Genomic DNA, 14,408 nt, shown 5'->3' with positions numbered 1-14,408 from the left:
ATTATAACACGGCTATGAATTTTCAGAGGAGACAGGGAACACTTAACAAACATTGCTCTGTATTGAGTTCGAAATGGGAAGCTGTGATGTTAAAGATCTGTTGAGTAATGCAAACTTTCATGCCAAGTCCGAGGCTAGAAAAATGATTACGGTTGCTATTATTTATTTTATGTTTAGGTCTCCATTTGCTTGACTATCCTTTTAATGAGCTGAATTGAATTTTGTTTTCATACAGTGATGATGAAGACACATTTAAAATCCTGGTTGCCACTGATATTCACCTTGGATTTATGGAGAAAGATGCAGTTCGAGGAAATGATACGTTTGTGACACTAGATGAAATTTTAAGACTTGCCCTGGAAAATGAAGTATGCTTGGGTTACATTTGTTTGTGCTCTACTGTACTTAACTTGGGTAACAGGCTTGTCCATTCATTCAGAGTTAATTTAATGACCTCACACACTCACATTTCCTGGCTGAATTATCAATATACTAAAAGCCCAGTTAAATTTTTTAGTACTTCATGCTCATAATTGGAGCAGAAACTGCCTTGACAACCTTCAAACTTAGAAACACCGGGAATTTAATGATGCGCTAACCCGTTATGATTTCTACCTGAAATAAAGAGGTGGCTGTTAGTTTTCAGAGAACATAGAGCCAACTGAAATGTGAGACAAAAAATCCCAAACATTCAAATACAAGGTTATTTGTGGAAAGGCTCTAGAGGCACCATTTCCTGGGACTTGAGAGGTAGAGATTGGTGTTTAAATGAAGCTGCATGAGCTTAGTCAAGGAGGTGACATTTAACGACGTGTGTTGAAGGAGACAAAAGCAGCCTTTAATGTTGGGTGACACAGAGTGGGCATTCAGGGTGAAGCAGAGATGGAGACGCAGGTGTAAGACATCATGGCGTCTGTTAGGTGACTGGGCGGTTCGCCTGTGGACCATGTGTATGCCGAAAAGGACTGAGTTGGTAGAGTGCTTGTGTAGCATGTGCAAAAAGCCCAGGGTGTGATCCCCAGCACCATGTAAAACTTGAGTGTAGTGGCACACCGTAATCCTAACACCGAGGGGAGGAGGCAGGGCGTTCAAGGTCACCCTTCATCATCAAGGTCACCCTTCATCATCAAGCTCACCCTTCACCACTTGAGTGATTTTGAGGTCAGCTTAAACTACGTGAATGAGACCTTATATTAAGAATAAATGTTTCGAGGCTAGAACTGAAATCATTTGAGCTGTGTTGATGAGGAGAGCTGCAAACAGCAGACTCAGTGTGCGTCCTGTGAAGTGGAATGTCTTCTTGCAGCCTGGTATTGTAGCACATATTTTAATCGCATTTTATTAATGCTTTAAAAACTGGGGTTATTAAGGGTGGGAAGAAAAGGTAAATATGAGAGAAGTTACAAAGAGAAAGTGTACATACATTAATTTTCAGGATGTAAAATTTGAGTCCAGCGTGTTGAACCTGGGTGGATGATGGTGGCATTGTAAAACACCTAATGGAAGGGGATTCTGTCTGTGGGAAGGTGTTGAACTCTGGTGGAGATTGCAGTGGAGCAGCGTCCTAGTGGATGGATGACTGTCGACAGAGCCCAAGAGGGAGCAGGAGGGTAAACACACTGGTGCCTCTGCCTAACCAGCAGTTTCCCTTCAGGATCTGTGCGGGACCTCTGGGCCCCTGAGCTTCTGCTACCCTCCTCCCTGTCCTGGCAGGCCCATAACAGTACCAGCATAGCTCCTGCCTTACTTGTCCTGTCCTGCAGTAACTCCTGAGTGTGCTCAGCATCACAGCCAAAGCAAACTTGACACCGAAAGTCAGAGCCCGTCACTGTGCTCGAAATCTCTGTTTGGGTCTAGATTCAGACTCACATTCAAGGCTGTATGTACCTTGACCTTGGTACTGCCAGGGCTCTGGATCCTTACAAGGGATGCTACCTGGTTCCTCCTAGGAGTCCGGACCTTCATACCTTGACCTTGGTCCTGCCAGGGCTCTGGATGTTTGGTTGGCCTCTTCCCCCTTCTTCATTCACACCAGTGGGTTCTTTTCTGGGACCTTGTAGGTCAACTTTTCTGATTTATCACCTGGCTTTGGTTAGGGTGGCTTCTTACTTCACATTTTACCTTTTGGGGGCAGTGAGATGGGGGCTTATTGAGGTGGTCTCACAGCTCATGTTGCCTTTGCATTCAGAAAGTAGCTAAGGACAACTTTGAAATTCTGGCCCTCCACCTCCCGAGTGCTGGCTTCTAGGCGCTTGTCAGCACAATCTACCTTTTTGAAGAGATTTTCCTTTATGCCTCCAAGCACTCCATGACATTTTTAATGGCCTCGGGCGAAATTATTTTATTAAGTTATTTACCTATCACTTACTTGTGTTCCTCATGGAGAAATTCTATGTCAGTAAAGCCTTTCTGTTGCTTACTAATGTGTTCTTGTGTGATGCCTAAGAAAATGTAGCTCTGTACCAGTAACCTCCTTAATAGCTGTTGATGCTTGCCCTAAAATTCCCAGGGGCCCCTAGGGCCTGCGTCCTCCCCAGAGTGATGGCTGTGAGATAGGAATCAAAGAGTGATGTGTCTGCTGAGACATAACTCAGTGCTCGCTGTGGTTTTCATAACCCACGTATCACTGTGGGAAGGGGATGAAGTGCTGTCCTCTGTCCTGTGTAACAGGAGCCAGAGACCCTTAAGGGGAGTAAAGCAATTTTCCCAAGCAGCTTTGCATTCCACTGAGTGAGATGGTTTTACTGCCTGCCTTTAAGTACCCCTCCTCCAGCCCTTGACCGAGTTTCATTCCAAGGCTGATGTCCTTCGGTTTGCAGTGAGAAATTCATTTAAATTGTAGTCTAAGTTTAGATTAAGTCTTAGGTCTTTCCCAGTGGATTTGAACTTACTTACACCGTGAAAGGTTATAGAGCTGTCAGGACCCTTAGAAATTGGCTGAGTTTGCTGGTTTTATATTCTCTTAAGCTGGACTCTTTCCCTCAGAAGAGAGAAACTTAAGGAGGCCTGTTTTCCTTCTACAGAACCCTGAGCGTACTTTTTTGTAACTCTGGGTCTGAAAGCATCCCCCGCTTCCCCTCGAGCCTGGCCCTTAACTGCCTTGTCCATTTCTACCCCGATCTTCCAAGTGCATATTTGTCTTTCAGGTTTTTTTTTAAAACTCTTTTTACTATTTATTTTTGAAATCTAAATTCGTGACTTAAGTTCTCTTATATATGGACCCTTGTCATCCAGCTATACTTATTTAATTACTTTATTCCTTGATCTTTTTCACTCCCCCAAGACAGGGTTTCTCTATGTAGCTCTGGATGCCCTGGAATTCATTATGTAGACTGGGCTGGCCTTGAACTCAGAGATCTGCATGCCTCTGCCTCCTGCATTCTGGGATTAAAGCATGCACCAACACTGCCTGGCATTCCTTGATATTGTAAAGCTGTGTGTGTGTGTGTGTGTGTGTGTGTGTGGCCAGCTGTTGATGTCCGATGTCTTTCTATTTTTTGAGAGTCTCATTGTGGTTGGAGCTGATTTACTGAAGTTCCCTTGACTAGTGCAGCCATAGAGCTCCAGGTTTCAGTGTCTTCTGAGTTAATTAAAAACTAGCAGCCTTTGTGCCTTTCTGTCCATCTCCATTCGCTTGTGCTGTGACTCGGCCTCAGGCCTACCAAGGGTGTCATGCATGGCAGGCCAAACTGCCCCACTGCGATGCCTTCCCTGTTTAAAAGTGAGCCCGTAGCCTCCCTCCCATCGCTGCGTTGCCAAGGTCGGTGTCTTAAAGTAGAGGGTTAAGTGATCACGTCAGGCTGTGACATCTTCTTTTCTATCTCTTCTGCACTTCAAACATTTTTCCCCCTAAACTTACTAATTTTAACACTTTTCTGTTGATTAGGTGGATTTCATTTTGTTGGGTGGTGATCTTTTCCATGAAAACAAGCCCTCAAGGAAAACACTTCACAGCTGCTTAGAGCTGCTTAGGAAGTACTGTATGGGTGATCGGCCCGTGCAGTTTGAGATCATCAGTGATCAGTCAGTCAACTTTGGTTTTAGTAGGTAAGTACACTTATGTTTGAAGGAAGGTTTCCTAGGGTGTGATTTCTGTATACTATTTCTGTCTGTGTTTTGTTTCTCGTTGCTGTTACAAAATACCCTTACAAAGCAACTTTGAGAGAAAAGGGTTTAATTAACTTACAATTCCAGGGTTCAGTCCATCACTTTGGGAAAGCCACGGCAGGAATTTGAAGCAGCTCGTTGCATCCACAGTCAAGAGCAGAGAGACCGAGTACACGTATGCTCGATGCTCAGCTAGCTTTCTCTTGTCTCACGCAGTCCAGGACTGAAACCTAGGTAATGGTGCTGTTCGCACCATACCGGAGCTGTGGCTTCCTTTATCCATTACTGGAAACGAGGCCATTTCCCGCAGACATGCTCCCAGGCTAGTGGGCAGTCCTTCACTGAGACTCTTCCCAGGTGATTCTAGGTTGTGTCATGGTGATGGAACCCGCGCATTATTAGCCATTTTGCCTTCATTCTAGGCAGTTTTCATAGTAAAATGCAGTTCTTTGAGTTTTCTGTATCATTTCATTCATTTGTGTTTCTCAACTAACGTTGGGCCTGCGTTTATTCTTAGCTCTTTCATCCTCTTTGGTATCTTCTGGGGTTTGTTTGTTTTTGTTTTTCTATTTTCAAACTTGGTATTTTTTAAAATCTTTTTTCTTTCTTTCTTATTCCCCACCCCACTCCACCCCCAGACAGGGTATTTCTGTGTATGCCTGGCTGTCCTAGACTTCTCCTTGTAGACCAGGCTGGCCTTGAACTCAGAGGTCTGCCTGCCTCTGCCTCCCAAGTGCTAGGATCAAAGATACACACCACCACTTTTTTTTGGACACGATTTGTGCAAGTTACGTTTATATAGTAGCTATTGAGCCATGTTTTAGGCATAGTGAGAGGCTTTCCAGCCATTTCCTTTTGGCTGTGCTTATGGCTTGTCGTCCTTGCTGCCAGATACAGTTTTGATGTAGGCCTTACATAGTAAAAGTATCTTTTTTTTTTAACCTGCCATGTTGGCGATGGAACCCAGGGCCTTGTATATCTCAAGCAGATAGTCTGCCACTGAGCCATATCCCCAGGCCAAGCCATTGTTTTCTTCTTCGGTATTACAAGGACACCACATTATAGTTTAGTGAAAGATGTTCCTAGTCGTACATGGTGTCCGGTTCTTTCTTCCCTCGTCCCTGATGGCTCTGGAACTGTCTGGTTAGTGTCTGTAGACTGCCTCTCATTTGCTTTGTTCTTGTTTACCTGGACAGGGCTTGCAGGGAAGCTATCACTGTTCTGACAGCCTCGTTAGGACCTTGTGTTGTGACCCCTGCAAGACTTCACTGCTGCATGGACCTTGTTGTTAGGCTAAGATGTCTTCAGGTTTCAGCAGTGCAAAGCTGTTTTTCTTTCCATTGCTCTTGGTTAGAAGTGAGCCCCTTGGCTGGACGGTGGTGGTGCACGCCTTTAATCCCAGCACTCGGAAGGTAGAGGCAGGCAGATCTCTGTGAGTTTGACGCCAGCCTGGTCTACAAGAGCTAGTTCCAGAACAGGCTCCAAAACCACAGAGAAACCCTGTCTCAAAACAACAACAACAACAACAGAACAAACCAACCCTCCCTCAAAAAAAATCAAAATACAAAAAAACAAGTGAGCCCCTTAAGTCCAGTCCACACTCGACGGGAGAGGTCTTCAGTCGCCTCTGGAGGAAGAGATGTCCGAGTATTCACGGGTATCTGTTACCTCTGTCACTGAGCTTCCTTCCCCTTTATTTTCCATAGCGTCTTCCTTCACACCCCCTACATGTCCTCAATCTCACGGTCTCCCTGCCTCAGTGTCCGTTTGGCTGTGCTTACAGGTGCGCCTCGCCTCCCTTCTCTTTGAAGTAGTTTCCTTTAGGCATATATGAGTGGTGAGCTCTTACTCATTTCCTTTTTTATTGCTGTTGAGTCTGTGCCAGATTAACTGCTGGAAAGCCAGGGAAGCATGGTAGTTAAAACACGGATTCCCTGGATGAGGTTATGCTTGCCGGTAATCTTGTATCCTTGGAGGCAGAGCAGGACGGAGTCCTAGCCAGTGTGGGCATGCACCAGCTTCACAGACTGTCTGGGGCCTATCACCCCAGCTCCCGAAAGGGCATGGATTCAGGTGGTGTCAGTTTAGATCCTGGTTCTGTCATTTAATGGTCACATGACTAAGTCATTCACTTACTGTGCATGTACATCCGTGATGCAGATTGAGTTATTTGGAAACTGCTTAGAATAGCCATTGATTTGAAGAGAGCATTCAAGTGACTGAGGCGTTCCTTATTGTCTCCAGCCTTTGGCTGGGGTTGAATTCCATTTACCTGCTTTGGCTTCATCAAACACTACCCTTTCCATTTGCTCATACAGTGATGCCGGGGGTTGATCCAAGACCTCACACGCCAGCTCACTTTACTAATGAGCCTTGCCCCTCCCCAGCCCTTTCTCCTGCATTTTTATGTAAGCATTGTTTCTCAGCAACTCAGGAATTTTTTTTTTTTTTTTTTTTTGGAGACACTGTACTTTTGGCTGGCCCGGATCTCACTATGTAGACCAGGTTGGATTGATTTGAATTTGAACTCACAGAGACTCAACTTCATCTTCCTCCCTAGTGCTAGAATTCAAAGTGTGAGCCCCCAGACCTGCCTCAATTCTGGGAATTCTTCTCTGTTATTCTTTCGAACCAAGCTTCCCATTGCTTTTCCAGAACGCTCTATCCTTTACTCTCTTTTGATACGAACACTGACTTCATCTCTTTCTATTGCATTCTGGTTCATTTCCTGTCCTGCTTCCCTTCTGTCATGATGGGAAATTCTGAAATACGGAAAGATTACACATAATTAAAAGTGTGGCTGATGAATTGCCGCAGAGGTGGGAGACACTAGAAACCCCAGAAAGAGTCTCATGTCACTGGCGGTGATGGCTCACACCTTGGGGGAAATGCTTATTATTCAGTGAAAGGTCTACAATAAATTATTAAGTATTAAAGGACATTTACAAAGGTCTTAAATCTTACAAGTCCATACGAATTGTTTGAATTTATTTGAGAATTCATGTATGAAGCCCAGGAGCTAGAAAAAAAGATTGATAAATCTGTCTCTTTAAAAACAAATATATCTATGCCAAAAGAATCCCAGAGCAAATTAAAAACCATAGTTCTCTATGGAAGAGTATCGCAGCTCAGCACAAATTAAGGCTGAATATCCAATGAATATTTCCTCCCGTTGATTAAAGAAGCCCATTAGTTTATAAAATGTAGGGAGTGCACGTGGTGCACAGAAATGGGATAGTGTTAATGCCTGTCAAGAGGAGCTGCCTCATCATAGGGCACCAGATGAATAGGCTGAAATGTTTTCTCATAGACACTGGTGAGGGCAGACAGTCCTCAGTTACCCAGGACTCTTAGGTGCTCATGTCCCGTCTCCATGCCAACTGGTGAGTCCCGGAGTGTGGCACGGGCAATGTGTTTCTTTAAAAACCCTTAGGTAATTAGAGCTTGTGGCAGGGTTCAGAACTGCTGGTGTGGATTTAAAGGGTTGATAGTAACCATGTGGCCGAGGTTGGGAGGAATGGCCTGTGGTACACATTCACTGTGGCCTCACTTGGAAAACAAGGCCAGGAAGAGACTAAATGGTGGGGGTTTGCTCAAGCTCTACACAGTCAGCTCTACTCTGGAGTCAAGAGGGACAGAAAGCCATATTGTGCTACCATGTATAAGAAGGAAGAAGTGTACTTTTTTTCTTTTTACGTATATAGGTGAATTTTTGGAAAGAGAATAGAAATTGCTTACCTTATTGTCACAGAGAAGAGGAGCCTGATGGCTGGGGAAGGGCTGGGCAGGGACTAAACTGACCATAGGGATGCAGTGGAGCTGGTGGATTCCACATCCCTGGGCAGCAGCACCATTGTATGGGAACGGATTGTTTTTTCTGTTTCTGTTTCTTCTCCAAGCTCTAAGGAGAAGCCTTGCACAAACAGTTAAACATGTTAGAGGCCTACCAACTTCCCAGTTACCAGCTGTCTACTCTTAGGCATTCGTATACTTCGTACTTTCAGACATTTAATTTCATAGTTCGTTTCCAGCACTGGGTTGGGATTGTCTGTCAGTGAGGGTTTGTAGTAACCTAGTACATTACTGCTTGGGAGGAAAGTTTGGGAGAAACAGTTTTTATCCCTTACAGAAACTTGTGCTCTTTTTCTTTTAAGGTTTCCGTGGGTGAACTATCAGGATGGCAATCTCAACATTTCCATTCCAGTCTTTAGTATCCATGGCAACCATGACGATCCCACAGGGGTAATTACAAATCTGTTGGAATGTTAGGAATGGCATTGAATGAGTGCAAAGCGCTCCCCCCTTTTCTAATACTTTGCAGTTTGTGATGTTTTTGTGTGTGTTTGTGTGTTGGTTTCAGTATGGAGCGAGAGTTGTTGAATGAGAGAGCCATGCTGTCCTCCTGCAATACTGAGGGTGGAAGCCAGCATCTGACACAGCCAGGCGGCAGCTCTGCCGTCCTCAGCCCTCGCGTTACTCTTTGAGACAAGGTCTCATTAAGTTGCCCCGGCTGGCTTGGAGCCTGTGATCTGCCTCAGCCTGTACCTAGCTGGAATTACAGCCCTGGTAGAGGGCCTGCTGGAGCCTTGCTTTTGTTTCTTTGGAGTTTGGCTCACAGTGAGTAGCCGGGCGTATGAGTGATTGACTACTCAGAGCTCCTGGATTCTCACCGTAAAAATGACCGTTTCCTTTAGCATTTTAAGTCTAGATTCAGTTACTTTGTCCCCTGTTTGGTAAGGAAGTCGGCATGGCAGTACAAATACCAAGTGCCTTTGTGTCTTCTGTCACTGTGACGTTAGTGTGGTCGCCCAGCTCCCCCCCAGAATTCCATTTTATAAAAGGTCTGCTTCACATCCCAAGGCGCTTACTTCACAGCTGCACCCGTCCCGGGGGCCATGGCATCATGGTAGTGATGAGGTCCTGGCTTTGCTTCAGCAGATGCTGTCTGCTGCTGTGGATGATATGTAGGTGGGAAAAGGTAGCAACCACTTACTGTTGGGGTTTGTTTTGAGAAGACACTCCCATAATCTGTTTTTGTAATTACCAATTGAGTGTCCTTAATTCAAAAATTAATGAGCTAAATGTGCTAGAAAAATCTCCAAGTTGAGACTCAGAAGTTTTTGGGTATAGATTATTTTAGGTTTTGGGATTTCACCTGGGGATTCTCACCGGTAAGATCTGCGCAGACATTCTCAACTCAAGAAAACCCCAAATCTGAAAATACTTTGACCCCAAGTTTTGTGAGGAAGACACACTTAGCCTGTGGTCTGCAGAGTGTGCCTTTGCTGTGGAGTGCTTTGCTCAGACTGTAGGGTGGTATGATCCTCACCCAGGCCACCGATTTCTGTGGACACTCATGCTCTTTGGAACTTTCCCGCAGGCAGATGCCCTCTGTGCCCTGGATATTTTAAGCTGTGCTGGCTTTGTGAATCACTTTGGACGGTCATTGTCTGTGGAGAAGATTGACATTAGTCCAGTTCTGCTGCAGAAAGGAAGCACAAAACTCGCTCTGTACGGCCTGGGTAGGTGCTTGGCTTAGGTCAGATGGTATCCGTTCTGCACTTCAGTCAATAATTGTGTGGACAGTTGGCAAATACAGTTTTAGAGACCATTTGGACCAAGTGACTTCCAGATCAGGCACATGTGATTATTCCTTATTGATAATTAAAACACGGTGGAATGCTCTGCTAAAAGTGTTTGGAGTATTTCTAAGGGCGGATAACTATCCATACTTAATGGCAGTTTTGGTAGAAAAAAACAACAAACGAACACTTTGCCTAGTTTCTGTTTATTGCTCTGGACCTTTTCTTTAGTCACATTTAGAAAGCACGCTACTAAGCAGAACTGCATTTCATGTTGTAGAAGTCTGAGAGGTCAGAGCATCCTGTCTGGTACCCCGACACTAGCCTTTTCCATCTGGGAGACTGAAATCTGGCTACTGTGAGTTGTAACACACTAGACATAGAGATGGAGGAAGACCCATTAGTAACTGATTATATATGTTAAAAAGTAATTTTGCTATTTTACTTGTTTCAGTGTGACTGGTAGAAAATTATATATCTGGTGCATTAGTGGATCACAATATCACCTGTTCTACAACAGACATTATTATTATTAATTTTTAAATATAAATTTGAAACAAGCTTGTTTTACATGTCAATCCCAATTCCCTCACCCTCCCCTCCTCCCCTGCCCCCCACCAGCCCCTATCCCATCCCCTTTCTGCTCCCCAGGGAGGGTGAGGCCTTCCATGGGAGTCTTCAAAGTCTGTCATATCAATTGGACCAGGGCCCAGGCCCTCCCCCATGTGTCTAGGCTGAGAGAGTATCCCTCTGTGTGGAATGGGCTCCCAAAGTCCATTCCTACACTAGGGATGAATACTGATCCATTACCAGAAGCCCCACAGACTGCCCAGGCCTCCTGACTAACACCCACACTCAGAGGGTCTGGGTTGGTCCTATGCTGGTTTCCCAGCTGTCAGACTGGAGTCCATGAGCTCCCCCCTTGTTCAGAAGTTTCTGTGGGTTTCTCCAGCCTGGTCTTGACCCTTCTTTGCTCATCACTCCTCCCTCTCTGCAACTGGATTCCAGGAGTTCGGCTCAGTGTTTCTTATGTGAAAGCAGACCCAGACATCTGCTTTAGCCTGTGTGTGCTGTTTTGTGCTTGCAATCCTAGCACTGGGGAGGCGAAGAGGGGGAAATCCTCAGGGCTCACTGGGAAGCCAGCAGAGCCAAATCAGGAGACTGTAGACCAGTTGGAGACTATCTTCAAAACAAGGCGGATGGCGCCCAAAGATGACACTCAAGTTTGACCTCTGGTTTCCACTGCACACTCCTCGGCATGCTCACCGCTCTCGCTCTCTCTCACACACACTTTTATCAGTTTCATTGTTTCCCCTCCCTCCCTCCCTCCCTCCCTCCCTCCCTCCCTCCCTCCCTCCCTCCCTTCCTCCTTCACCCCCCCCCCCCATTTCTCTTTGATTTTTTGGTTATTTGATTTTTTTTCAAGGCAGGGTCTCACTTTGCAGCTCTAGCTGTCCTGGACCTCACTCTGTAGACCAGGCTGGCCTTGAACTCAGAGATCCACCTGCCTCTGCCTCCTAAGTGCTGGGATCAAAGGCGTGCGCCACTACTTCTGGCTTCTGTTTTCTGTTTCTTTTTCTTTTTCTTTGTTTTTAGAGTTAAGATCTGTTTTCCATTTCTTTAGTGCTCTGCAGGAAAGTTTTTTATGCTAGGCTTTATTACATATGAATGAAAGAAACTAAGCACTGTTTTTGAGGCTAGAAATAATGTGTAAAGCCCCTTTATTGTGCTTTATATCTGAATCTGATAGAACACAAGCCAATGGTTTGCTCTTACATTTGGACTGTGCCTTGCTGTCCTCCTTAGCTGGCCTACTCCACGCTAAACCTAGAACGTGTGCTTTGTGATCACCAAGTTCTCGGCGCCCTCCCCACCCCAGTCTGGAGCCTGCTGTCCCCACGTTGCTCACAGTTCTTACCCCTGTGGGTGTTGGGGCAGCAGAGGGCGCCCCTGCTCCCTCACACCGGTGTTCTCCACATGCCCAGCGCCCGGGAAGCTGCTTGTGAGCTGGCCCTGACTGTCCTGTGCCCACCTCACCATTTATCCATACACCAGGCCTCCCTTTGTGTCCAGCCACTGGCTTGCCTTCTGTGGCCAGAATGTGAAGTGGTGGCCTTGCTTATGCCTCTCCAGCTCCACAGTTGCTCTCTGTGTTGGTGTCTTTGCCTTTGCTTCTAACACAACGGTGCAAATTTATTGCCATTTTGTTACTTGTTTTCTTTGTCTTCTGCTGAACCAAAGCAGGTTTCTGAGTATAGGAAGAATTACTTAAAAATGATTAAATTACTAAAAAGCACAAACTCAGTGTGTACAGTAGTATCGGACCTTAAAATAGATTTTAGAACATCTCAGCATTTTCATGTGTTAATTTTTGTGCATGGTATATCATAGTTGAAAAGTGCATTCTTACCATTCATAGTGAAGGGGTGAGAATTATGTTACTAGACATTCTGATGGGGATGTAAGCATAGAATTTATTTCTCTTACATAGTATCCTTGTTTCTAAAGTGGAAACTATTCTTTGAATGCTCCCGAGTGCTGTCGTACATGAACCTGGGGCATTTGTTAATAGATGCCGTTTATACATGTGATTCCAGAATTCAGATATCTGAACAGGAAAATGTAGTCCTTTGAGAAATGCATAATTTAGAAGTAAAACGTACTCACCTTTTGAATCCCCAGTGGGAAAATGGTTTTAACATAGTGTGTTTTTCCACAGGGTCCATTCCTGATGAAAGGCTCTATCGGATGTTTGTCAATAAGAAAGTAACGATGCTGAGGCCAAAGGAAGACGAGAACTCATGGTTTAACTTATTTGTGATTCATCAGAACAGGTAAAAATACTCTAATAAGCGAAGCCCTAAGGCTCCCATGGCCTGTTTGTACAGGACTTAGTAAAGGCCCGACTCCATCACCATCACCAGGAGGGGTCAGGAGGGGGTCACCCTGCTGGTGCAGCTTGAGGCTGAGGCCAGTCCATGAGAATCGATCCCTGTGAAAGGCTGATCCCTTGGAATGGGTGAGACATGAGAGTAACCGTAACAGACTCTGACACAGCTAAGAGAGCACTGCTATCCCTGGGCCATCCCATCTGTTCCCTCATGCCCCTTAGGAATCGTTATTTGGGTTGTGTTAATCATTCCATGTGCTTTACTGTTGACTGTGGTATCGATAGAAGATACTTAGTATATTAGGAATCGCTGTGTGTCATAGATAACAAGTTTTTAATATTACATTTCTGAATTTCATCCTTCCTCATGTGTAGAAGTGTTATTGATCAGTAGCTGTGTCTTTCTTCTGTCAGTGAGCATTTTATTTCACATGCAGTGAGCACTTCCACACATCTGTGTGTTTGTGTGTGCTGTGTGAATGCCCTTCGAGAAACGTAGCTAGATCGGCTGTCTTTCGCTAGTGGCTGTAGGAGGTTTATTCTGTAGGTAGAGCCTTTGGTAGATTGGGAGGGAGAAAAGCCGGGGGAAGCTTGGTGGAAATGTGAGGTGAGGTGGTAGGGTGACTGCAGGAAGCTGGAAGAGGAGAGCGACGGCTGGGAAGCCTCTGAAGACTCCGGGGATTTGGGCCCAACTCTGCAGTGTATTGGAGATTGGAGCGCATTTAGGCTAAGTGCTAGGCCAATGCAAGTCTTAGAAGTAAGAACCTGTGACTCAGGCGTGTTTTGGTATGTGTGAACCTGTGACTCAGGCGTGTTTTGGTATGTGTGAATTTCTTGAACCTTGACACCACTGCTGAGCATTCCTTTTCTATCTTACCTTGTACCACACAGGGAAAAGAGGGAGATAAAACCCATTATTCAAAAAAAATTAAGCCATAATGGAAGATGGAAAGCCCTGCTGGGCATTGATGTGTGACATCTCACCACAGAAGTTGGTGATGCTCATGTCTGATCAAGGGGTGTTCTGCAGCTTGCTCTTCAGTGTAGTTCCCATTTTATCTTTTGAAATTAGTATTTGGGAAAAATACATTATAACCACGTGGATACCTTGCTTCCCGTGACACTGTTGGGGACTAACTTGAGTCTGGGAAGTGACTATGTCTAGCAGGTAGCATTTTAGTATAAGATTTGTACTGTTTGTTTAAGGGGGCATTGGTGGTGGACACCTTTAATCCCAGCTCTCAGGAGGCAGAGGCAGACAGATCTCTGTGAGTTCCAGGCCAGCCTGGTCTACAGAGCTAGTTCTAGGACAGCCTCTAGAGCTACACAGAGAAAACCTGTCTCGAAAAACAAAACAAAAATACTCAATAAAATACTGGCAAATCGATTCCAAGAAGACATCAGAGAAATCATCCACCATGACCAAGTAGGCTTCATCCTGGGAATGCAGAGATGGTTTAACATATGAAAATCTATCAACGTGATCCACCATATAAACAAACCGAAAAAGAAAAACAGCATGATCATCTCACTAGATGCTGAAAAAGCCTTTGACAAAATCCAACACCCTTTCATGATAAAGGTCTTGGAGAGATCAGGGATAGCAGGGGTAAGGAGTACTTCTGCCCCAATTAACGTACACCGAGATGACCTCTCCCATCAAACAGGAGCATATCTAAACATAATAAGAGTACAGTAAACCAACAGCCCACATCAAACTGAATGGAGAGAAACTCAGTGTGATTCCTCCAAAATCAGGAACAAGACAAGGCTGTCCACTCTCTCCATATCTCTTCAATACTGTACTTGAGGACAAGCAATAAGACAAC

At 45.0% G+C, this 14,408-nt stretch overlaps 1 protein-coding gene across 1 annotated transcript in view; it reads left to right on the top strand.

Moving 5' to 3' along the window:
* The window catches only part of Mre11 (MRE11 homolog, double strand break repair nuclease), a 46,408-nt gene that overhangs the window by 1,197 nt on the left and 30,803 nt on the right, over positions 1-14,408 (top strand). Inside the window, exons 2-6 of the mRNA XM_051198864.1 lie at positions 236-368; positions 3,887-4,047; positions 8,262-8,349; positions 9,488-9,629; positions 12,409-12,523. Coding sequence (XP_051054821.1) covers positions 236-368; positions 3,887-4,047; positions 8,262-8,349; positions 9,488-9,629; positions 12,409-12,523 — 639 coding nt within the window. The remainder of the gene's footprint in view (positions 1-235; positions 369-3,886; positions 4,048-8,261; positions 8,350-9,487; positions 9,630-12,408; positions 12,524-14,408) is intronic.

This window comes from Phodopus roborovskii, unplaced genomic scaffold, assembly GCF_943737965.1.
Source record: "Phodopus roborovskii unplaced genomic scaffold, PHOROB, whole genome shotgun sequence".
NCBI lineage: Eukaryota > Metazoa > Chordata > Mammalia > Rodentia > Cricetidae > Phodopus > Phodopus roborovskii.
The sequence above is the reverse complement of the archived record's forward strand: the minus strand, read 5'-3'. Positions and strand labels throughout refer to the sequence as shown.